Source organism: Ochotona princeps, chromosome 8, assembly GCF_030435755.1.
Source record: "Ochotona princeps isolate mOchPri1 chromosome 8, mOchPri1.hap1, whole genome shotgun sequence".
In the NCBI taxonomy this organism is placed as follows: Eukaryota; Metazoa; Chordata; class Mammalia; order Lagomorpha; family Ochotonidae; genus Ochotona; species Ochotona princeps.
Window position 1 is genome coordinate 59336955 of NC_080839.1, and position 26028 is coordinate 59362982.

Genomic DNA, 26028 nt, shown 5'->3' on the forward strand with positions numbered 1-26028 from the left:
ATTTGACCAAAAGAGTTACAGAGAGAGAAGGAGAAACAAAGATTGAACTTATATCCAATGATTCACTCCCAAAATGCCTGCAACAGCTGTGCTGGCAAAGGCAGAAGCCAAGACTCAAACACAGTCTCCCAGAGGGTGACCAAAGCCCAACCACTTGAACCATGTTCAGCTGCCTCCCAAATGCATTAGCAAGAAAGTGGACTTAGGAGTGCAGCCGTTGAAATTCAACTCAGACCTCCCACTTGGGAAGGGGACATCCCAAGCAGCTGCTTCAACCACTGTGCCGCAACACAGGTCTCAGGAAAGATAGCTGTCAGATCTACCATTACTTTATTTCTACTTAAAATTAGTCTATAACACTTATTAACTGTAGATTTATATTTATGAAACAGTTTTGTGCTATTTTAATATACTCCAAAGACAAATGTCACATCTGTTTCATTCACAGGATAAGTGGCTGCTCTACTTCCCATCCAGCTCCCTGCTTGTAGCCTGGGAGCGCAGTCAAGGATGACCCAAAGTCTTGGGACTCTGCACCCGTGTGGGAGACCTGGAAGAGGCTCCTGGCTCCTGGCTTCGGATCAGCTCAACTCCAGCCTTTGCAGCCATTAGGGAGGGAACTAGCAGAGAGATCTTTCTCTCTGTATCTCCTTCTCTCTGTGTATCTGCCTTTTCAATAAAAATAAATAAACCATTAAAAAATCCTCATAAAATGTTAAAATGATCTCTGAAATCGCACAGGATTTTAGTGGCTTTTCTGACCTTTTTAATTCTGATTCAAAATTTTATTAACTAAATTTATTCGGCACTGATTACTTTCGTAGATTAACCTTGCTGGATTTTAATATTAGTTCAGGCTTTTTCCCCTCGTCACTTCATTAGATGCAGCAAAAAGGTGGTAATAATCTGAACGACTTCATTAACATGACACCCCTTAGCTAAACTCTCGAAAACCATGTGAAGTAAGGAAAAACTCAGGTAAATTCCCGTTTGAACAGCAAAGGAGAAGCATGAAAACTCTTCTCAAATCCCAAATCCCGATCAGCTAGGCTTCACTGGGGCCTTGCCTAAAACTCCTTCACTCTGGCCAACTTTGTCAATAATCCTTTTTGAAACATCTGCTATCTCTTCAATGTAAAATAGTTAGAGTAAAACAAATATTGTTACGTCATGTATTAATTCGAAATGGGGTCTAAAATGTTATAAAATGGACTTATTGTCAGTCAAGTATTAGAAATAAGTAAGAAAAAAATCTGGCAAAATTAGCAAATATATGGTAAGCATTTTTATTTCAAAAATAAAAACTGACAGCTGTGCCAGCAATTTCATATATACGATTTCATTTAACAAACATGGGAAATAGATCCTAACTTATAAACTAGGAAACAAGGTTTAATGAGTTCCAAGCCTAAGATTTTGGATTAGAACTACAGAACCAATTACAATTGGTTATTTTCTTGAGGTTAAAGACATTGAGGACCTTAATGACTTACTTATGAAACCAAAATATTTTAAAAAAAAAAAAAAGGCTCTGAGAGTCATTAAGACAACAGAAAGATTTTACTACTACTTTACAAAACAATAAATTCCCCGGCATCTGTAAGATCTAAGATTCACACTGGTATGCAGGCAAACAAACACCACACATATACTGGTGGATCTGAAGAACCAAAACAGACGGCTTACCTTTGGTGCACGCACACAGCCGATCTGTGCCCGAGCAGTAGATGACGGAGACAAATGTGTCCTGTTCCTCAGTGCCCTCCTTTCTAGGAGGCTCCACTTTGGCCAAAATCTCGAAGGTTGAAAGATCTAGTATTTTTACATATCCTCCCTGAGTGGTTATTACCAGGTGTCCAAGAGTTGAAATGTCACACTTTCTCTCCCTTTCAAAGCCATTTTTTGAGGTTAACTGCATTTCTTCAGCAGGTTCCTCACAATCATCCTCTCGATTATCCAATATATCTGGTGGAAGCAAAATGAGCGAGGTAATTGTGTCCTGGGGATCTTTGATATGTTGAATTTTTATGGGCTCTTCTTCTAAAGTCACTATCCGAGTGGCATAATTCATTTTATAAAGCACTAAATATCCACCACTGGCGTTCCTCTGCTCAGGCTCAATGATCAGAGGCGTCTGTACATCTGCTGGTGATTCATGTGGGATTACACTAAGATTTGCACCGTTGACTACAGCGAGATTTGATTCCAGCTCACCTTTCCGTCTACTACATAGTGCAGAGTTTAATTTATTTAAATTATTCAAGGCCTCTACTTGATTTATTGCACTCAAGGATTCAACAGGGCATGTCCGCAGTCCTACCAACAAATGGATTCCATCGGCACAGGGAGTTATGGAGTCTATGCAAAGATTCTCCTCCTCTGCGAACTTCGGCAGCCTCAAGCACTGAACCAAAGTCCCAGGCTTAGGCAGCACTGAGCTCCACTTCTCAGAATCTGGAGAGGTAAGGTTGGTGGCCGCATCTGCGAACTGCTGAATGTAACTCACAGGTGGGTCCTGCAGCAACAGCTGTTCCTGACTGTCCAGCTCCATTTCAATGATCTGGGGAACAGTGAAACCGTCATCATGCAAACTTTTGCTCATAATATTGTTCATCTGTGAAAATATTTTTCCTGCTTTCTCATCAGATTCCTTGATGCTATAAAGAAGTAAAACCGGCAAAGTCCTCCTTACTAGAGGAGAATTAAGTTCTGAATTAGTGCAGGATTCATTGTCTGTTGACCCTTGCTCTGATATATTTTCACCCTGAGTTCTGCTTAAACCATCCAGTGACCTATGAGAATTACTACTAATGGGTGAGGTCGCAGGAGATTTGTATGTTAGTAAACCTCCCGCCAACAAACACGGAAAGGGAATGTTGTGTTGCTCCTGGTGCTTCTCCTTTGTCTTTTCACTCTTGCAGCTGGTTAAGCAAGGATTTGCACCAAGTTCTTCAAGATCTTTAACAGTATCTTCCAGCACATTTGCAACAATCTCCCACTGAAGCTTTTCTGGCTGTTGGAGAATACTGAGTGCTGTTACATCCAGGCTTATTTCCATGGCTTCCTTTTGTGATGTATGCCCTTCAAAAAGAACCATATTCATTAGATATGGCAGGGATATGCCAGACATGCTCCCATATGGAGCAGCCAGTACCCAAGTCAAAGCCCATACGGGATGCCAGCGACACAGGCAGCAACTTTAGCCACCAGGGCACAACACTAGCCCACATGTAAACCTTAGCTACAGAACATAATGTACTTAACACTAATTCAAGATGTCTGACACACAATGCTTTGGTTTTCTCTGTATATCAGTGAACAACTGAGTATGCATTAACTAAGTGTACATTAACATAAACAGGTATTTAACTGGAGAACTATGAAACTTAAGAATTTAAAGACATTATTACATTTTTTTATATACCTGTCACAGAATCTGATCTGGAATGCTCTTCACTGTCTGAATCCTCCAGTAAATCATCACTTAAATCAAAAGACAAAAACAATCAATTTAAAAAGAAGTACTCATACATCAAAAACAAAGTATTAGTAAAAAAAAATCACTGCTACTTACATCAACCAGTGACATATATAAATCAGTTTGAAACCATAACTGAAAATGAATCATCTTAAGTCAATAAATGTCTACCTGAAATAGAATGTGGAAATCACAAAGAAGCTACTATTTCATTCATAGAATTTTGTTTATTAAAATTTATGGGTTTTTTACTGGAAAGTGAGATCTATAGAGAGGAAAAGAGAGAGAAAGGTCTTTCATCCGCTGCTTCACTCCCCAAGCGGCAGCAACAGCCAGAGCTGAGCCAATCTGAAGCCAGGAGTTTCTTCCAGGTCTCCCACAGGTGTGCAGGGTCCCAAGAAATTGGGCCGTCCTCGACTGCTTTTCCAGGCCACAAGCAGAGAGCTGGATGGAAAGTGGGGTAGTTGGGACATGAACCGGCGCCCGGCGCCCATATGTGATCCTGATGCCACTAGGCTACAGCGCTGGGTCCATCATTCATTGAAAAATTTTTTTTAAAGATTTATTTATTTTTATTGGAAAGGCAGATATACAGAGAGGAGGAGATACAGAGAGGAGGAGAGACAGAGAGGAAGATCTTCCGTCCGATAGTTCACTCCCCAAGTGACCGCAATGGCTGGAGTTGAGCCAATCCGAAGCTGGAGTTGAGCCAATCCGAAGCCAGGAGCCAGGAGCTCTTCTGAGTCTCCCATGCGGGTGCAGGATCCCAAAGCTCTGGGCCATCCTTCACCACTTTCCCAGGCCATAAGCAGGGAGCTGGATGGGAAGCAGGGCCGCCAGGATTAGAACCGGCGCTCATAAGGGATCATGGCACATGCAAGGCGAGGACTTTAGGCACTAAACTATCGCGCCGGGCCCATCATTCATAGAAATTTAAAGACAATTATAGGACTGGGGGTGATCTAGGCAACTAAGAGAATTTTTTTAAAAAGCTGCTACTAAAATCGTACATAAGCTTACAGTTTTAACATTTTAAGAACTATTTTATCACTGAATTCAAGACAGTAACCTAAAAGCAAACAGAAGAGCTGAATAAATAAATATACAGGTTTGTATATGTACTTTCACACACATGCATTTCACTGCTCAGGGTTTTTCATGTTTTGCAGAGCCTCCATGACATCTCTCTCCAAAACTCTGCCTTTTGAATAAATGAATAAATCTTTAAAATTTAAAGATGGGATGCGGGGTGAAGGATGGCCAAGGACAGAAGTACCTGCTTTCTCTTACGCTGCGCATTTCCAAAGGCCACCATGAAAGCAGAGCTGCAATTAAAACCTATTTTCAATTCAAATTCTATTTCCCCTAGGAGACACAGGTATTCCAGCTAGAGTCTGAACTGTTGAGCCAAGCTCCGCCCCAACTCACATAATCTTAACTAAACAATTTTAATGTACCTACATCTTGTTCATTTTTGCTCAATACTTTGTGAAACACCTTGTGTTCTGTACAAGAGTTTAGTAGAGGGACCGGTGCTATGCCGGTTAGTAAAGTCACTCGCTACAATGCCAGTATTCCTTACGGGCACTGGCAATAGTCCCCGCCGCTCCACTTCCCAGCCAGCCGCCTGCCAACAGGCCTGAGAAAGCAGCAGAAGATGGCCCAAGTGCTTGGATTCCTGCACCTACATAGAAGATTGCAAGAAGCTCCTAGCACCTGGTCCAGCTCTGGCCATTGTAACCACTGGTTATATTGTAACCACTGGTTCATGAACCAGCAGATGTAAGATCGAGCGTTTTAAGTCTGCTTTTCAACTAAATAAACAAATCTTAAACAAACATTTAAAAAAAAAAAAAGGAAAGAAAGAAAAAAACTCCGCAACATGCAGGGAAACTATTACTACTCAGAAGATAGGACCTCATTTGCTCTCCACTCAAATGCAGAATAAATGTCAGCTTCCCTCTTTGTATTCACACTTACTTTACTCTCTTCCTGTTATCATCAAAAAAAGATGTAATTTCAAATTACTCCAAAATAACTTACATACCTACAGTAATTCCTAAAACTGTTAAGTTCACTGTAAAAATCAAGATTCATTTTATAGAAATAACAATGTTTCATTCTGAAACATGATGTACTTCATCTGAAACGAACAGACATTTGTAATAAATACTGTAAGTTGGTGAATTTAAGATGCTGAAAGATATATTCCAAGACAACGGCTGAAATTTGAAGGCAGGTACCCAGATGTGTTGGACAAAGTTTCTCTGTTTTGGGTTTGTGAAGCTAGTAAATCCAAAAAAACACTTCATAGTGCAGAAATGTAAAACAAGTGGTACTCATCCGGGATGCCAGCAATGCAGGCAGGATTCCCTTCCAGGGCCACCAAGTTAGCCCCAACTACAGACTTCTTAAAAGGATTTTATTTATTTGAAAGTCAAAATTACCGAGAGAGGGAGAGTCAAAGAGTGAAAAAGACAGAGATTTCCCATTTACTGGCTTACTCCCCTCAAGCGTCTGCAACAATCGGGTCTGGGCCAAGCTGAAGCCAAGAACTTATTTGAGGTATCACAGGTGGGCAGCAAAGGCCCAAGCATTGGGTCATCTTCAGCTTTACTTCCAGGCCATCAGCAGGCATCCGGATCAGAGTGGAACAGCCAGGACTAGAACCTGCATTCATATGGGATGCAGGTGTTGCAGCACTTCGACCCGGTGTGTCATAACATCAGTCCCTTTAGTAACGCCATGCACAGGACAGAAAGCCTTTCACAAAGTACTCAGCAATATAAACGATACGGGTAAATTAAAACTGTTTAGTAAAGATTGTACATGTTGGACCTGGCACTTAGCCCAACAGTTAAGGCACCACAGGGAACACCTGTGTCCCAGTGTGGAACCAGTCTTAAGCCCTAGCTCTGCTTTTACACTGGTCTCCCGTGAATGCATAGCCTTGGAAGCAGCAGGTAGTAGCTCAACTACATATGAGAGACACAGACTGAGTTCTTAGCTCCCGCCTTCAGTCTGGCACAATCCCACTGTTGCAGCATACAGAAGGTAGACCTCTCCATCTCTACACTTCAGCTACGCTTCAAATAAGTGGAAATAAATTTAACAAAATTGTCTAAGAAATAACGGAAAAAATTGCTCAATATACAACACAATTCTATGCTGTCTCTTTCTGTGCGTAAATGATTTTCAAATAATTTTTTTAAATTTATTTTACTGAAAAGGCAGATACACAGAGAAAGGAGAGGCAGAGAGAAAGATCTTTCATGTATTTGGCTCACTCCCCAAGTGGCTGCAACAGCTGGAGCACAGCTGCACTGATCTGAGGTCAGGAGCCAGGAGCCAGGAGCCAAGAGCCGGGGGCTTCTTCCAGGTATCCCACAGGAGTGCAGGGTCCCAAGGCTTTGGGCAATCCTCTATTGCTTTCCCAGGCCACAGGGAGCTGGATGGGTAGTGGAGCGGCTGGGACATGAATTGGTGCACCAATATGTGATCCCGGCACATGCAATGTGAGGATTTAGCCACTATGCCATCACACCAGGCCCTAAATAAATAAATCTTAAAAAAAATTGTTCTACATAGTGCTGAAAACTAAACGTTATAAATAATGGGACATCTTGGTTAATATTAATACTATAAATATCTTTAAAATTAAATTCAGGATATTTTTATAAATTTGACAAAATAAACAACTAATGAAACAACTAGACAAAACATTAGTTCATTAGAACTGTTTCCACACCTTTTTCCCTAAATAAGTGGAAACGGCTAAAAAGCAATTTCTAAGAAAATTACAATGATAGTTACTTTAAACATATTATTTTTCAAGTTAATGAAAGCCACATGGGGTATTTTAAAACTAGTTCCAATTTATGTTTCGTTACAAAAAGACTAATCTAGTTCATTATAACCACTACAAATCAAACCGGATTTCTAGTTCCTCTGAGAGAGGGAAACCCAGAGAGGCTTAAGGTTAGGAATGCCAGTTCTCCCTCTTCCTCTGCTTCCTTCCACACCAATTCAGCTGTCATGTCTTCTGGGGGAGGGAAGGAAAGGGAGGCGGGCCAGGGTGAGGCCAGAGTTTTCCCACATCGATAACTGGAACCTAACCAGATCTGCTTCACCAGCCACCTTCTGGGAAAACCATCAGCAGCAAGCTGATTACAAGGGGAGTATGCCAAGCAGATACTTCGTTACGGGATATAGATGTCCCAAGTGGCAACTATCATGCCGAACACCTGAAATCGTTCTGTGTGAACTGTTTGCCACTTTCTTGGGCAAATAGTCCCTTGTGCCCAGATACAGCGTACATATTTTTTTAATCAGGCAGAGGAATTTAAATCTCAACTCCAGAACATATATCAAAGTGATGTTTTCTAGTACAAATGTGAGTACATACATTTATGAATACAATGTATATTTTAAGAAAGCGGTAGGGCCCGGCGGCATGGCCTAGTGGCTAAGGTCCTCGCCTTGAATGCGCCAGGATCCCATATGGTCGCTGGTTCTAATCCCAGCAGCTCCACTTCCTCTCTATCTCTCCTCCTCTTTGTATATCTGACTTTGTAATAAAAATAAAAAAGAAATCTTAAAAAAAAAAAAAAGAAAGGGGTAAACAGGGGCCCAAACTGTGGCTCAACAGGTGAATCCTCCATATTCAATGTGCTGGTATCCCATAAGCGGGGTTGGTTCGTGTCCCGGCTGCTTCTCTTCCTATCCAGGTCCCTGCTTATGGCCAGAGAAAATAGCACTTGTACCCATGTGGAAGACTTTGAAGAGACTCCTGGCTCTTGGCTTCCAATCAGCTCAGTGCGGGTCACTGTGGCCATATGGGGAAGAACCAGTGGACAGAAGATCTTCCCCTCTGCCAGCCTGCGAATACTGCAAATGTTGCTTGTGTGAACCGAACCTGGCTCAGTGACAACTGCACAGCTTCCTTGGAATCAAGTACAAGGGACTGGATTTTACTAATTCTACCCCACACGGAACAGATGCAGCCCAAAAGAGCGAGAGAAATCACAAATCTGTCAGACTTAGAGAAAAATCCAGAAACGTAATTTTAGGAAAATATTTCCAGACATATTTATGCTATGTCAAATCAGTGAATACTGGTGTACTGCTCCAAACAATTAGGTACTCATGTTTTACCTCAGGTCATTTCACTTTTATTAGCACTTCAATAATTTAAGATGCTACTGGAAATACAAAACTTTAATTTTTTTTACTCTATGAAAAGATATAATAGAAGCCAAAATTACAAATCTAATTCAAGAATTTCATTTAACAATTCAAACTTTTCTTTTTCAAAGTGGCAATCATTTCTAATTCCTACAGATTAAGATAGAAAATATATTTTATAGAGAATGGCATTTCCACAAAAAAAAATTTTACACAAGGGATAAGATTTCTAACTAAATCTCTGTTCTTCAATCTCCTAAGATAACCATTTTTCTGTCTGTTTCATTAGAACACTGAGAATGCAAACTTTAGGGGAAAACAAAAGCCTGTAACAATAAACAAAGTCACATACCTATCTCCTTCCAATTTCGGTATATCTGAGCAACTGGAGGAATCCTCCAGCCATGCCAAAGTTGGTCTTGTTGAATCAACTCCTGAGCTTGGTTCTCCTGACAGAGTAAGCTGTTGTACAATTGCTGGATCATAGGCATTGATTTCAAACTTTAAGTGCACCTGAAGAAATGAGAAGCCTAAGTGTATCACTGATTTTCCCCTCTGTTATTTATCTGTTGCTTCAAGATTCAAACATACCTTCATAAGTTTGGAAACATCCCATATGCAAATCTTTCCTCGTTTAGTTGCAGCAGCTAAAAACTGAGGGCAGCTTCCAGACCCAAAGCAAGATATCCTGTCGGTTCCATCCGTACAAGGAAACTGTGCAGGACTCGTGGCAAGAGTGACAGACAACGGCACATTCTGGGTGTGCTCACCTTTCACAAACGGGCAGTTGGGGGAATGTCTCTCATGTTCAGACCTTTATACAGATTAAGAAAGGAAAAAGTTTACTGAACAGCAAAGCAGTGAAGTTTATACACTGAAACAAAACTAGGATCATCATCTTCTCTGAAAAAACTGAAGTTACAAAGCATTAATAATTGGAAGACTTACAGGTACCAACCAGGGTTACGTTCCTTCTAACATACTCTACATTCAAAGCACACTAGCCATTATTACTGTAACTGGCTACCAACAAAGTCAGGCTCAGAAGAAACTGGGACAACAATGTCATCTTCTCATTTGCGTTGTAGTATCACACTAAAAAAACTGCTTCAAATTTTTGATACTATCGCTTCTCGGCCTTTTGGCTAAGATCAAGTGTAAACTTTTGATACTGCCACACATTGGTCTCCTTGTAATGTGAATAAGTAAATCATTTGTTTCAATTTTCGTAAATATCTAAAAGCAAGGAGATTTCCAAAACATGAATAAAATTCATATATTAAAAACATAGAAATACAAGTTCACCATAGGATACAGTCAGACCAAAAACTTCAAACAGAATTTTCTTTCAAAGTACCTTAGAAAGTAAAGTTTGTAAGCCACATAACAACAGTCAGACTTCCATGTCTATGGGTTGCAGATTCTCAACCTAACTAACTTCAGATAAAAAATACACAGGCTTTATTCCTGTCATCATTTTCTGACCAGTGCAGTAAAACAACTAATCTGTAGAATTCACATTGTAGTAGGTATGAGTAACCTAGGGATGATGTAAAATAGGGCAGAGGATGTGCAAAACTTAGGTGAAAACACAATGCCATTTTATACAAAGGACTGGAGCATCCTCAGATTCTAGTACCAAGTTACCTGCATACGCCCATAAAGCCAGAGCAATTTGCAATATGCAGATACTTTCTATAATCCATCTATACTGAACTCTCAAGAACATGATTTGTTCTTAGGGGATTTTTTTTTTTTTTTTTTTTTTTTTTTAGTTTTTATTTGAAACAGAGCTACAGACAGTGAGACAACGACAGAGATCTTCCACTTGCTGGTTCACTCCCCAAATGACTGCATCAGCCTGAGGTAGCTGATCCAAACCCAGGAGTCAAACCTTCCCCAATGTGGATGCAGGGTTCCAAGGACTTGAGTCATCCTCCACAGCTTTCCCAGGTACTAAGCAGGAAGCTGGATTAGAAGTGAATGAAGTGGGTACCGGCGCAGTAGCCTACTGGCTAAAGTCCTCTCCTTGAACGTCCCGGGATCCCATATGAGCGCCAGTTCTAATCCTGGCAGCTCCACTTCCCATCCCGCTCCCTGCTTGTGGCCTGGGAAAGCAGTTGAGGACAGCTCCAATGCTTTGGGACCCTGCACCCGCGTGGGAGACCCGGAAGAGGTTCCTAGTTCCTGGCTTTGGATCAGCACAGCACCGGCCATTGTGCTCACTTGGGGAGTGAATCATCAGATGGAAGCTCTTCCACTCTGTCTCTCCTCCTCTCTATATATCTGACTTTGTAATAAAAATAAAAATAAATCTTTTTTTTTAAAAAAAAAGAAGTGAATGAGGTGAGCCTGGTGCAGTAGCCTAGTACACACCAGGATCCCATATGGGCACCAGTTCATGTCCCAGCTGCTTCATTTACCATCCAGCTCCTTGCTTGTGACCTGGGAAAGTAACAGAAGATGGCCCAAAGCCTTGAGACCCCACATCCAAATGAAGAAACCAGAAGAAATTCCTGGCTCCAGATCAGCTTAACTGCGATTATTGCGACCACATGTGGAGTGAATCAGCAGACAGATTTCCTTCTCTCTGTATATCTGCATTTCCAATAAAGGTAAATAAATCTTTAAAACAAATTGGCATAGCAATCTTGCACCTGCAGCTCCATCATCCCATATAGGTGCTGGCTTGAATCCTGCCTGCTCCACTTCCATTCTAGTTCCCTATCTAGGATCTGGGAACACAGTGGAGGATGGCCCAAGGCCTTTGGACCTTAAACCATTCTGAGAGTCTCTGAGGAAGCTCCTGGCTCCCAGCTTCAGACAGGAGTAAACAGAGTGAACCAGCATATGGCAGATCTCTGTCTCTCTCTCTCCACATACAAGTAAATAAATCATTGAAAAAAAAAAGACAGTGGAGGAGTCTGGCCACGAACCAGCACCCACAGGGGAAGGTGGCATCACAGGTGAAGGCTAAACCAACTACACTACACCACAGGCCACAAGCACATATTTTAATCAAATCCACACCTGACCAAAACCTGCAATGTTATTTCTCCTGTCTTTACCTTGGGTTTTTATTTCTTACTTACATTTTTTTAAGTATAATTTTTTATTTATATTTTACTTACATAATTAAGGTATGATTGCAGCATATCTGTCTATGGTCAGAGCCTAGTTCTACTAACTGGCATATATCCCATGTTTACGCTAGAGGCACTGCACACTAAACAATGTTGAGAGACTACAGACAGTGCTATCTTACTTTCTCCAGATGGTGGCAAAAAGGTGAGAGGATTACTGTATCAGGAGGGGAAAAGTAAAACTTAAATGCATATCTGTAGAACTACCTTAGCTTATTACAGCCAGAAAAATCAAGACTCACCAAGGTTCATCAGTAGGTTCCCAACAGACAAGACAGACACTACAAGTAAAACACATGGCTCGATCATCTCCAGATGAAGCAGGCTACAAAATTAGAAAAGACAGAATAGGTTAATCAGTACTGAAATAGCTTCTTTTCTTTCAAAACATCACAATTTTAAACCTTACACCAAGGAAAGAAAATTAATCTGTACTATTAGGCCCCAACGATTCATTAAAGTTCCAAATGTGGGGCCAGCATTGTGCCACAACAAATAAATCTGTGAATTTGAGCCCTAGCTGCTCCACTTTCAAACCAGCTCCCTGCTAAGATGCCTGAGAAAACAGAAGAAATGGCCCAAGTGTCTGGGCTCTTGCAACCATGGTAGAGAGCAGGAAGAAGCTTCTGGCTTTGGCCTCTCCCAATCCTGACCACTTCGACCTTTAACCAAACAGAAGACATTTCCTTCTGTCTCGCTGCAACTCTGCTTTTCAAATACAATAATCAGCCTTTTTAAAAATCCCACATGTTTATGAAATGGCTACTTTACTTGAAAAATCATGATACAACACCTATGATCAGCAAACACTAACTCAAAACCACACAGGCACACACATTACTCAGTGATCCACTATCTTCTAACGACAATACTTCACTATCTGAAATATAGTTGAGTATATAAAAAAGACATACGCTCAATAGGACCATTATTAAAAACTGAATTACATAGAATTTCAAAAGAAAAAAAAACTAGCTAATTAATTCATGTAATATTCTCTGAGAAACATGAAACAAAATGCTATTTATCAGTTCACAATTTGACATATGCATCAAAAAACAACATATTTACTGACATTACATAACTGCAGATTGCAAAATGAATTTTAATAACTTTAAAGAATAAATATAAAATATAATGTGGTAAATGTATAATAAATTTCCATCTTCAGAGTAAGTTCACAGAAACAATCAGTTTTCAGGTTTGTATGCTGAATTCAAACATTTTTTAAAAAATTAGAAGATAGGATTCTGAGTTTTCATAGCAGAAAGGAATGTTAACTGTTCAGATAGATTTCCCTGAAGTGTCCACTGCACATAGCATATACATACTGAAACTCATACAGTACTTCCAAAAACCTGCATTTTACATCCATTAAAAACTTCAGACTTTAAGCAAAAAAAAAAATAATAATAATAATAACAATAACCCCCCCAAAAAAACCACTGTATCCCATAAATATGTACCTTTATGGTTAATAAAATTTTATTTGATGTTTTAATAAGGAAGTAAATTTATTATACATTTTATGAGGTTAAGAATACTTAGTCCCCAATACAAGAAGAAGATTCTATAAAATCCACACTTTTAAAAATGCATTTGAGGGCCCGGCGGCGTGGCCTAATGGCTAAAGTCCTCCTCTTGAACGCTCCGGGATCCCATATGGGCGCCGGTTCTAATCCCGGCAGCTCCACTTCCCATCCAGCTCCCTGCTTGTGGCCTGGGAAAGCAGTCGAGGACGGCCCAATGCATTGGGACACTGCACCCGCGTGGGAGACCCGGAAGAGGTTCCAGGTTCCCGGCTTCGGATCGGCGCAGCACCGGCCGTTGCGGCTCACTTGGGGAGTGTATCATCGGATGGAAGATCTTCCTCTCTGTCTCTCCTTCTCTCTGTATATCTGACTCTGTAATAAAATAAATAAATCTTTAAAAAAAAAAATGCATTTGAAAGGTTAAGTTGCTGAGAGAGAAAGAGACAAAGATACAGATCTTCCACTCACTACTTTACTCCCTAAATGGTCCAAAGAACCACAATGTGACAGAGAAAAGCCAAGAGTTTGGAATTTCATCTCAGCTTCCCACAGGGGGGAGTGAGCCCTGGAGTCATCTTTGTCTGCTTTCCTAAGTGTAGCCAGAGACCTGGATGACAACTACATCAGCCAGGCCTGAAACAGCACTCAAGCACGGAACGTTGGCATCACACAGGAACTATTCCCACTGCTCCGCAACACCAGCCCCTGTACTGTGTTATCTTTGCAAAAACTGGATGTAATAAACAGTAACTCAGAAGAAAAATCACCAGGTCTCACTTAACAAAGACACTTGCAGAAAATAACACCAAATTACAAGAGAAATTGTTAAAAAAAAAAAAAAAAAAAAAAAGGGTGGTACACATTTGATCTTTCATTTAGAGAAATAATTTCAATAGTTTCAACATTAGCCAGTCCCCAAAGTTCTCTATTACTGGAAAATGGATCAGCTCTAAATACCAATTATGCATCTGCTGCTACACTGCCAATTTAGACCTCTTCTAATTCAGCTGGAAAGACAGTGGTAAGGGCCCAAGTACTTGAACACGTGCCATGCTCGTGGAAGACAAGAATGGACGTTCCTGCTTCCTGGCTTTGGCTCTGCCCAGATCAGGCTGTTCCAGCCATTTGGAAAGTGAGCCATCAGACAGGCGATCTCTCTCTCATTCTTTTTCCCTCCCTCCTCTATCAGGCTTCCATTTGAAACAAGTTGTTTTAAAATGTATGTAACACAAAATAAAAGTTACTAAGCATTAATTAATTCAGTTGCTAACTTTTTTAAACACTTTTTTCCGTTGTGTACCCAATACATGACATGTGAAACAGCCATTCAGCATCATATTAAAAAATACAGAAACAAAACTCACACACACGAATAATTAAGAGTGCACAGGAAAGTGACAAAGTCCGTTTCTGAAGAAATAATGAAATGCTTATGATTTCACAATGGCATGATGAAAAGCATTATTTTTTTATCTCTTTTACCTGATGATAAAATCCAGCTTGAGCCATGGGATCTGGTTGTGCCCACCTGTAGCCTACATGGGGCCATGAGGTAAATGTCTCCCGTCTATTAGCTTCACTATACATCAAGGATCTACAAGTAAACACACTTTGTGTAACTAGAGTAAACCAAAAAACTACAGTGAAATGCTTCTTTAACAATGTAGAAAAAAAATTTAAAGGGTCATCAACAAAAACTAGGAATGGCTTATTAATGTACTTCAAACCTGTCTTAAACTAAAAACAGTCACTTTTAAGAAGTTTCCTTAAGCAAGATAGAAAAAAAGAAAATGGGTTACTTACGATTTATCAAATCAGCCATTTTAGGGATAAATTAAGTTAACCAATGCTGCATAATTACCATAGAATTACCAATACTTACATCTCAACTCTATTGAGAAAGTTTTTGATTTCTTGTTCACCTGATTGAAACAGAATGCAGTTTTCTGTTCCTTCTTCAAAGAAATCCTTTTCCAGGAAGGCTACACTCTCCAGAGAGTTATCAAAAATGTAATCTTCCCAAGTGTTTTCATATTAAAATACATTGGTTCATTGAGAGACAAACTATTACCAAAAGCACTAGAGAATCTCTTTCAAGAGCCAGGGCAAAGCTAGCAAGAAAGGACTGTGAATAAACTTAACACAAAACAGCACCTGCTTAAGAGCCATCATGAAGAGGCTAGAAAAATACTTCGCTTAATGTTTTCCAGTAATTTAGTACATGATTTCATATGATATTGCTAGTGACCTTAGAATTACAACTGTATTCTGGCATTTTTAATTTAAGTTGTTAGGTTAGAATTCTCATTTATAAGTTATATTCAGAGACAATCTGTCTCAACTAGTGATATTATCAATCAAAATAGCAGCATTTAAGAGAAACTAATAAAAACCTGCAACAAATCTAAGGTCAATAAACTCCTTACATTGCTATTTTCATTTTTAATTAAGCAAATGCAATATGAAAGTTAATATTGGGGGAAATATTTAAACACTTCCTATTTAAACACTTCCAGAAACACTTAATATTCTATCTGAAGAATGCATTTGCTACAATACTACAACATCTCCCACAGCTTGCACTTATTTCTTGAGAAGCCCTGCTACTGTTAGCAGGGCTATTTTATGATCTCAAGATCAGCACAGCTCACACTCAGATAACAGAACTAATGCCCTGCTTACTGTCACCCTCTCAGATATATTCCAAAGACTACCCTAATGACATCTCTAACACACAGCATCTGACACTCAGAAAGACACTGTTTACACTATGTCCAAAGGCCAAACATAGTAATATCATAACATGATGCAAAAACTTCCTGGAGCAAGTTAGTAAAATCACATTTCTTCACAAAACACAACAAATGATCATAACCATATACACTCACAGTTTACCACAAGATAATTAAATATAACAGATGAGAATCAGAACTATATTTTGTGAAAATTTATTTTTCAACATATCTTTGTTAATAAACGCATATACTAATTACAAATGTACCTCAAAAAGATGCAAAGGAACTTAAAATTCACAGCCACTGAGCGTGTGAAAATACAAATGCTACATGTAAGGCATATGCGAATATCTAATACAAACTGTTGGGATTTTACATCTCAATATAACACTTCAATACCTTTAGTAAGAATCTGATTAGTGGCATTTCAAATATCAAATCATTTAAATACTCAATTAGTGCATTACTGGCTCTTCAGTTTCAAATAAAACAGTCACTCTCAATAAATACCTACTGAACAAAACACAAGTAAGATACAATTTTCACAATGCAGCTTAAATCCTGGGCAGGCAGCTTAAAAATCTTAACTCAAAACTGCTCTAATTGGTTTTTCAACTTGTTTCAAATTTTTGTTGGAAAATAACAGATTTAGCTGTAAATTTCTCAAAATTTATCTCAAAGCTCACAAAAATTCAACAACAGCAAAGTAATTCTTACTGAATGATGATAATTTTATGTTAACTCAAACATTACAAAGTAACAAACTGCAACTTTCAAAACTACACCTCACAATCACCCCAATACTTGTAAAGTACCAAAAGACCCACTGTTTTAACAATAATCCTGTTAGGAGCCAAAGACTTATGGGCCTTAGACTTGGCCTACCTGACAGCCTGTTGCATTGCAAAAGCCTGCAGGCAGGGCTACAGCAAGCAGGATATTAGGCCAAAACATCCTCTGTAGAGCAAGCAGAATACAACCTCCACCCTTGTTCCTGTTCAAATAATTAGTTCCTCCCCTGTTTCAATATAGCTGATTAGTTCCTTCCCTGCTTCAGTGAAGATAATTACTCCCAGGAAACCCCTCCCTTTTTCCCCCTCCCCTAGAGAAGGTATATATATGAGGAGTAAAAATAAAGAGAGAGGCACTCTTTTCCACCAAGTACGAGTGTCCGTGTGTTTCTTGGGCTAGCAGCCCGGGGCTACCAGCTCGGCATTCCCAGTCCACCCTCAGGGTTTGAGCCTCGCGTCCTGCAGGTCGGGACAAATCCTAGCAATAATTTCTAGCAATTCTAGTAGTACTTTATCAATCCCATGTGTTTTAACAGAAATGACAATTTGGCTTTCAAAACATTTTTTAAATCACAATCACATTTTACAGTTGTTTTCTGTAAACCCAAAGCCCCTCGATGTCATCCCACCGCGGCTGCTGTGGATATGCAGGTTCTTACCTGTCTACAGAACGGCCTGGCCCCACTCCGAGTTCTGGACGTGCACTAGGTAAGAGGTAAGACAATCTGTCCATCACTGAGGATGCCACAGGTAAGGCAGCAACATTTTGATTTATTTTCTTGAGTTCATTTACAATGGCACTGGCAATGGACTTCAACACATGATGAGGAAGATGAAATGTAACTGTGGCCCACTGAAAAACAATGGGGGATATAAACAAAGGAAAATGTATTCAACAGCTTTAGGCAAAACTTAACTTAGTCGGTACCAAATAAAAAAACAATTGGCAATCTCAAGTCGGTTTTATCCCACTAGTTTTTCATTTACAGCAGTTTGTAGCTATGCATATTTTTTAAAATGTCTTATTCAAAAGATCAGATATGGAAGCAATGTAAGAATCTATCAACTGATGAATAAATCAAGAAAGTAATGGTGTGAAGACACAATGGAATACTATATAGCCTTTAAAAAGCTCATTTTGCATTTGCAACAGCATGGATGAACCTGGAGAACACTATGCAGAGAGAAACAAGCCAGGCACAGAAAGGCAAATACTGCACAACCTCAGCTGCGTGTAAAACTTAAACAGCTGAATTCATGTCAGCAGAAAGTAGAAGGTGAGGCATGGGTGAGGATTAGGGATGCCAACATGCAGTTGACTACACAGAAAAAACACATTTGGTCATTCATTGCACAGCATGGTGTACATATTTTACATTTCCAAACTTCAAAAAGAGTAAATTTTAAACATTTTCACCAGAAAGAAATAATGAGGTGATAAATGTCAAATACCCCTGGCTAGTCTTTTCAGACAATGCAGACATACAGCAAAACATGTTATACCTCATAAATGTAAACCATTATCATTTTCCAATTTTTTCAACGAAACCTCAACTGCCAATTCTGAAAAAGACTGTGATAGGGTAACTCATCTTTTCACATACCCCATCACATTAAGTGTAAAGGGAAATCATCTGTCGTTTTTCCTGTTTGTTCAGAATTCACATAATATAAAGCACAAAATAAACAACCTAGTATCTGCATCCATACAAACATACGTGGACAATGGTCATTTCCAGGGTAGATGACGATTCAGTTCAGCATAGTAGGGCCTTTTGTTGCTGCTGTCATCATAATTCAGCAACAGTAACTAAAAGGATAACCTTGCAAGTCCAGGATTCTGAGACCAGCAAGTAATAATTTCAGTATGTTTACTAAAATATTTACTATTACAATAATTGTTGAAAAATTAGACTGCTAAAATGCTATTATTCTCTCAAAGAACTCTATTAACTTCATCTTTGCATCCTGCCCTACCTAACCTGGGAAATGGTCTCCACTCCATCTAGGACATTTCTAGGTGGCCTCATAAATTATTATCTATAAAAACAGAAGAATTTCTGGCAAAAATAATAACTTGAATTGTTTTTGAAAAAAAGTGTGGGGTGTGCCACATGTCTGGCAAAGCTGTTAAGATTGCCACATCCCATATTTCAGTGCCTGGACTGAAATCCAGGCTCCATTCTCAATTCCAGCTTCCTACTGATGAACACCTGAGGTAGTACATGATAACTGAAGTATTAGATCGCTGCCACCAACATGAGAACCAAGCCTTTAGCTATCCAGTCCCAGCTCCTACAGGCATTGGGAAATAAACTGGCACATGAGCTCATTCTTCCAACCTGTCTTTCCAATAAATTAATCATATCTTAGAGAAGGAAAATCTTTAGATTCAAGCCCTAACCATGTGAGACCTGGCTGAAGCTCCTAGTTTGTTCTGACTCAGCTCTGGCCATTACAGCTGCTTGAGGAATTAACCAGCACATGGAAAACCTTTATGTCTCCCCCACTCTGTAACTCAGACTTCCAAATAAATAAGTGAATCTTTAAAAATAAAAAAGAAGACATGGTTTGGGATGCTCACATTACCTATCAACACCCTTGCTATGGTCCCCAATTCCAGCTTGGTGCTAGTAGGCAATGGGTGATAAGTAACTGGGTCCCTGTTATCCATACAGGTGACCTGATAAGGCAGCAAATGTCTGAAGAGCTTGGGCCCTGCTAACCAGCTGAGACTTAGATGGAGTTCCTGATTCTGTGCTTCAGCCCCGCTCTGTCCTGGCTGCTGCAGCCATTTGGAAAACAAACCAACAGATGCAAGAACTAGCTCTGCCTTCCTCTTACTTCTCTCGTGTGTGTGTGTGTGTGTGTGTGTACTTTAAATTTTTTTTGTAAAGTTTCAGAGGTAGGCATTTGGGCTGGCAGGTAAAACGCCCATGTCATACACCAAAATGACTAGGTTCAGTTGCCAGGCACAGCTCCCCATCAGTGAACTCCCGAGAGACAGCAGGGGATAGAGACAGGCACGGGTGAGTTCCTGCCTGCCACACAGGAGATGTGCACTGGGTCCTGGCTCCAGGCTTTGTTGTGGGTCGCAATGCACATTCTCTTTCCTCTCCTCCCTCTCTATCTCCCTGCCCATAACCAACCCCCCCACCCCTCACCCTACAATCCAGCTTTTATAATAAAAATTTTTTAGACTTTTTAAGTTTGAGATGATTTGAAAGCACATTTTGTTTTTTGCAGCAGAGAAAAATCCAGAATTAGGACATTTCCAAGGGAAGAGGAATCAAAAAGGCAACTTACATTCCAAGCCCACATAAGATCATCTTTCTGACTTCTTACCTTAGCAACTTTGTGGTTTGCTGCAGTTTCATGAGATGTATTTTTTAAACCATCTTTGAGCTGTGTGATGAACAAATCATAACCTTCTGTACTTGAAATATCTACCTTTTCTAAACATGCTGATAAGAGCTGCTGTGCCTAAATAAAGAAGGTAACAAAAAATTAAACAGACAAAAAGTTGTAAGCATGTCCTAATTCAGATACCTTAACTTATATGACTATGTTAGGCATGATACTCAACTAACCTTTTTTAAAAAATAAATCAAATTAACTAATATGTAAAGCACTACTACAAAACAGAAAGTATTCAGTGTAGAACCACAGCAAGATTTCAATTTAATGATTATTATAAACCAAATCAAACCATAAGAGAGAACAGTTAGCAAGAATGAAACAGGTAAAATACTTGAAATAAATATAAACTCTGCACTGAGTTCTCAATACTCAAAGTGTGCAAAGCCCCAACAGATGACATTCACTAAAACAGCATGTAAGATAAAAAAGTCCTTTGCACTATTACCCATCTGTTCAATATGTACCATTCTTAGTGAAAATGCACGGCTGATATAAGACCAGACTAAATCCATCACATTAACCAAACTAATGCCAGAATCCCGTACTTTAGAATGAATGGTGACAGACTGACGTGGTGCAGCAGAGGACGCGTGGGACCGTACAAAAGTCCACCATGAACAACAGCCAGAGCTGAGATTCTTTAAGGAAAAAGGCAGAAAATGAGCAGTAGAAATCTCAGCAGGCAAGCTGCAGAGAGTAGGGGTATAAGCCACCTAAATACCCTGCCAGTCGGCATAGCAGAAAATGCAGACTTGACAATCAATAAATGCACAAATAGCTCACTGTGCTTCATTGGTTCCTTGCAAAAGCTGAACATAGCTTAACTCCATCTGTAATTGTTGAATACATCACATCCTTTATTAAGTTATCATCTATCCTATATTTCCTAAATTAGTAGAGGAATAAAAGTTTCAAGTACCTAGAACTAACATTTCAGATATACCCCCAGATTCAGATATTCTGAAGACAAAGATACTGAACATATTACACTAAATGCAAATAATATATTTGGGCATCTTGAGAAAAAAAACTAGCACAAAGGGAAAATTTTAAACAAGATATTTAAAGGCAATGCACTTAAAATTTACACTTAGGGGCTGTTGTCGTGATATCCAGGTTAACCCTCCACCTGTAATGCCAACATCCCATATGGACACCAGCTGAAGTCCCACTGCTGTACCTCAATCCAGGTGCCTGGCAGCAGCCTGGGAAAGCAGGGAAAGATGGCTTAAACACCTGGGCTCCTCCCACCCTCATGAGGACAGAGCAGAAGCCTCTAGCCTGGTCCTTGCAGCCTTCTAGGGCGTGAACCAGCAGATGGACCGAGTGCACGCTCCCTCCCCCATCTCTCAGTCTTGCCCTCTCTAACAGTGATTTTCAAATTTAAAATAGTAAATCTTTTAAAAATTTACACATTAACACTTCACCTATTCTAAAATAGAAAACAGCAGAACACTTCAAAAACTGTAGCAAAGAGGACTTAAAAGTTAAATTTGTTTCAGTGTAATAAAATTTGAAATCACTGCATATACTATTTTGGTTTTATAAACTAATTATATCAATGTTGTACAGCAATGCAGAACAGTTAATTACCAACTACCTGAGACCATACCAAGCAGAAAGAACACAGTGACACTTCAACTTACCTCTGTAACGGGCAATTCAAGCTGAACCACATCATCCTGCTTTGCAACCGGAGTCTGTAGAGCAGTATCTAACAACAAGATCCCATTGAGGTCTTTCCTACATCCTACTGCATATTCATCCACAAATACAACTTTATCCACAGCAGAAATATACTGACATTTCACTTGTCCTCCTGGTTTCGCTGTCAAAAGAATAAAAATCCAATGCAACATTTTAAGACCAACTACAAGTAAACGTTTAGGGGCTGGTATTAAGATTTAACAGATAAAGCCACAACCTCCAACATCAGCAACCCATGTGGGCACCACTTCAGCTGCCCTCCGCTTCATTTCTCATCAGGCTCCCTGCTGACAGCCTGGGAAAAGCCGGGAACATGGCCCAAGTGCTTGGTCACCTGCCCCTCATATGGGAGATTTGGGTGAAGCCCCTGGCTCCTGACTTCAGCCTGGCTAGTCATGGCCACTGTGGTAATGCAGGGAGTAAACCAGGGGATAAAACATCTCTCCCTGCCTTCCCTCTTTCTTTTTGTAGCTCTAACTTTCCAACAAACAAGTAAATCTGAGAGAGTGAAATAAGTACCCAAGAGATCTATAAAGCAGCCTATCTGCATCACTGCAAGGAAAGTATCCTTAATCGCATACAACATTTCCTCTTAGATCATACTTTTCTTCTATGATTTTTATTCATGGTTTGGTATTCTTACTACTCAATAATATCAATAAGCGTAAATGCTGCAAACAACATTAATTAAATGTAATTTAACAACCCTTATTTCAATTACATACCCCAGATTTATATTTCAAAAAATTCAATGTTACTTTAACAGTTTAAGAAGTATTGTTTCGGGCCCGGCGGCATGGCCTAGCGGCTAAAGCCCTCCCCTTGAACGCCCTGGGATCCCATATGGGCGCCGGTTCTAATCCCGGCAGCTCCACTTCCCATCCAGCTCCCTGCTTGTGGCCTGGGAAAGCAGTTGAGGACGGCCCAATGCATTGGGACACTGCACCCACGTGGGACCTGGAAGAGGTTCCTGGTTCCCGGCTTCGGATCGGCGCAGCACCGGCCCGTTGCGGCTCACTTGGGGAGTGAAACATCGGATGGAAGATCTTCCTCTCTGTCTCTCCTCCTCTCTGTATATCTGACTTTATAATAAAAAATAAAATCTTAAAAAAAAAAAAAGAAGTATTGTTTCCCCTGTAAGTTGTTTTTTTTTTAAAGATTTTATTATCATTAAAAATAAAATCTTAAAAACAAAAAGTATTGTTTCCCCTGTAAGTTCTTTTTTTTAAAGATTTTATTATTATTAAAAATAAAATCTTAAAAAAAAAAAGTATTGTTTCCCCTGTAAGTTCTTTTTTTTTTTTTTTTAAAGATTTTATTATTATTGGAAAGCCGGATATACAGAGAGGAGGAGAGACAGAGAGGAAGATCTTCCATCCGATGTTTCACTCCCCAAGTGAGCCGCAACGGGCCAATGCGCGCCGATCCGAAGCCGGGAACCAGGAACCTCTTCCAGGTCTCCCACGTGGGTGCAGTGTCCCAATGCATTGGGCCGTCCTCAACTGCTTTCCCAGGCCACAAGCAGGGAGCTGGATGGGAAGTGGAGCTGCCGGGATTAGAACCGGCGCCCATATGGGATCCCAGGGCGTTCAAGGGGAGGGCTTTAGCCGCTAGGCCACGCCCCCCCTGTAAGTTCTAAATGCCTAAAAATACATTTCTTAAAAACAGTTACACTAAGGTAACATTTACTAGGTTCTCAAGAGGAGGAGCAGCATGAGGAAAATTTCTTGCACATTACCTATTTCCATTCGAACTTTTAAACTTACATAGAAAAAGTTCAGAAAATTCACATACAAATTCTAATGGAGGAAAACTGATATTTCCACTGTCTACACCAGATGTCAGCCAACTCCTTCTGAAAAGGGTCACTTTACAGTTACTTAGGCTCTGCCCACAGCTATTCTGTCACTGCAATAGCAGTCAGGCCATGCCAATCAACAATGCAGCAGTGTCCCAATAACCCTTCACTGTGTTTACAAAAGCAGGAAGCAGCAGCCCAAGAGCCACAGCAGCAGCAAACCACAGCTGGCAACTGTGACTAACACTAATGATTTTCAACAGCACAAGGTTCTTTTTGGAGGTAGAAGAAACCTCATAAAAATAGATTAAAAAGTCACTGCCAGAAACAACAAACTGCGGAAAACTAACTAAACAAATCTTAAAAGTAGTCAGGGGCCCGCCGGCATGGCCTAGTGGCTAAAATCCTCGCCTTGAATGCCCAGGGATCCCATATGGGCGCTGGTTCTAATCCTGGCAGCTCCACTTCCCATCCAGCTCCCTGCCTGTGACCTGGGAAAGCAGTCGAGGACGGCCCAAAGCTTTGGGACCCTGTACCCGCGTGGGAGACCTGGAAGAGGTTCCTGGTTCCCGGCTCCAGATCAGCGCAGAACCGGCCATTGCGGTTACCTGGGGAGTGAATCATCGGACGGAAGATCTTCCTCTCTGTCTCTCCTTCTCTCTGTATATCTGACTTTGTAATATAAATAAATAAATCTTAAAAAAAAAAGTAGTCAGAGAAAAAATACATTATTTGCAGAGAGGCTATAATTATAATGAAAGGACAGTTATGATTAAAATCCAAAGGATTTAAATAAAAAGTAGGGCACTACAAAAAAATTCCATATCCAACAAAAATAGTCTTGAGGTGCCAGCAACTACAACCCCCAGTGTATGTGTAGGTTAATATGGGTGACGGACAGAGCTGGAGCCCGTACCAGCTAGCACACACAGGGTTAAAGTCTGGGGTCACCTCAGTTGTTGAAGCCCATGCAGCGGCTGGCATAAACAGACTCATATAGGGGATATGGCAGTCCACTGGGGCCTGCAGAAGACATCTTGCATGTAACACAGGATAGAGGGAAGAAAAAATTGGACAACTCTCCCAGCCAATCACTGACAGCAATTATCTGGGTAAATAGGACTCTAAGGTGGACTATGTCAACCAAAGGATCTCAGATTTTCTCATCCTTTGAACAACAAAATCAACAGCATTTCAGAACTACTGAAACCACTTGAGCAGTACCCTTGGAGCATGCTTCACATCAAAGACACTGGGATGACATTGGGGTAATGATGCAGTTAGCATGCTGGGTGCGGCTTCTCCCCTTCTCTTCCCACTTTCCCAAGACAAAAGAAGAAAAACCAGAAACAATGGTCTCATTCACTCTCCCCTATTCCTCGATCCTTCCCACCCTAATCAGTGACCCACATGGGCATGCATCCATCTCAACTTATGTAAACATCATCAAAATTAAAAAATTTTTAAATATAAAAAAAAATGTTCCTGAGCTGTATCAGTTAAGCCACTACTCAAGAAGCCAAAATCCAATACTGCATGCAGAGCCAGTGTAAATCCTGGCTGTTCCACTTCCAAGCCAGCTCCCTGCCAATGTACCTGGGAAGGCAGCGGATTATGGTCCAAGTACCGGGGTCCCTGGCACCCACACAGGAGATCAGAATGGAATTCCTGCCTTGACCCAGACCCAGGCACTGTGGCCACTTATCTGCAGAATAAACCAGTAGCTGGAAGTTAGCACTCTCTCGCGCGCTCTCTCCTTCTCAATTTTTTTTCTCCCTCTTACTACCTTTCAAAAAAATCAATCTTTAAGAAAAAATTCTGCATCTTGCAAAACTAAACCTCATCACAGGGTAAAATAAAGATATTCTCATACAAAGGGACATTGAAGAGAACTTCTGCCAACAAAACTGCACAAAATGGATTGCGAAATGAAGTATACCCAAGAGAACAGAGATTAGACACAACAGAAGAAAAACAAAATCGTAAATATAACAATCCTTCATGTGAGTTCTTTAATATATAAAACAGTTGACAGGACCTGGGGTGGGTGGGAAACTGGGTGGGGCTTCTCCCTCTATATCCCCCTTTACCTCAGATACATGAAGGAAACAATATGCAAATAACAGCCTTACCCACTTTCCTATAACCCTTGAACCTTTTACCCTAATTAACTATGTAGAGATTGTCAAAAAATTAATAATAATTAAAAAATAGAAAAAATATAAAACAGTTCAAAGCAA

The 26028-nt window shown here is 40.2% G+C and overlaps 1 protein-coding gene across 9 annotated transcripts in view; it reads right to left on the reverse strand.

Moving 5' to 3' along the window:
- The window catches only part of BIRC6 (baculoviral IAP repeat containing 6), a 195025-nt gene that overhangs the window by 145363 nt on the left and 23634 nt on the right, over positions 1-26028 (reverse strand). For all 9 annotated transcript variants that reach the window (XM_004582721.3, XM_036497048.2, XM_004582720.2 and 6 more), the window contains exons 2-10: positions 21930-22111; positions 20209-20346; positions 17523-17716; positions 14820-14931; positions 12048-12130; positions 9254-9476; positions 9015-9175; positions 3425-3483; positions 1687-3081 (exon numbers count right to left, since the gene is read on the reverse strand). In XM_004582721.3, the coding sequence (XP_004582778.2) occupies positions 1687-3081; positions 3425-3483; positions 9015-9175; positions 9254-9476; positions 12048-12130; positions 14820-14931; positions 17523-17716; positions 20209-20346; positions 21930-22111 (2547 nt within the window). The remainder of the gene's footprint in view (positions 1-1686; positions 3082-3424; positions 3484-9014; positions 9176-9253; positions 9477-12047; positions 12131-14819; positions 14932-17522; positions 17717-20208; positions 20347-21929; positions 22112-26028) is intronic.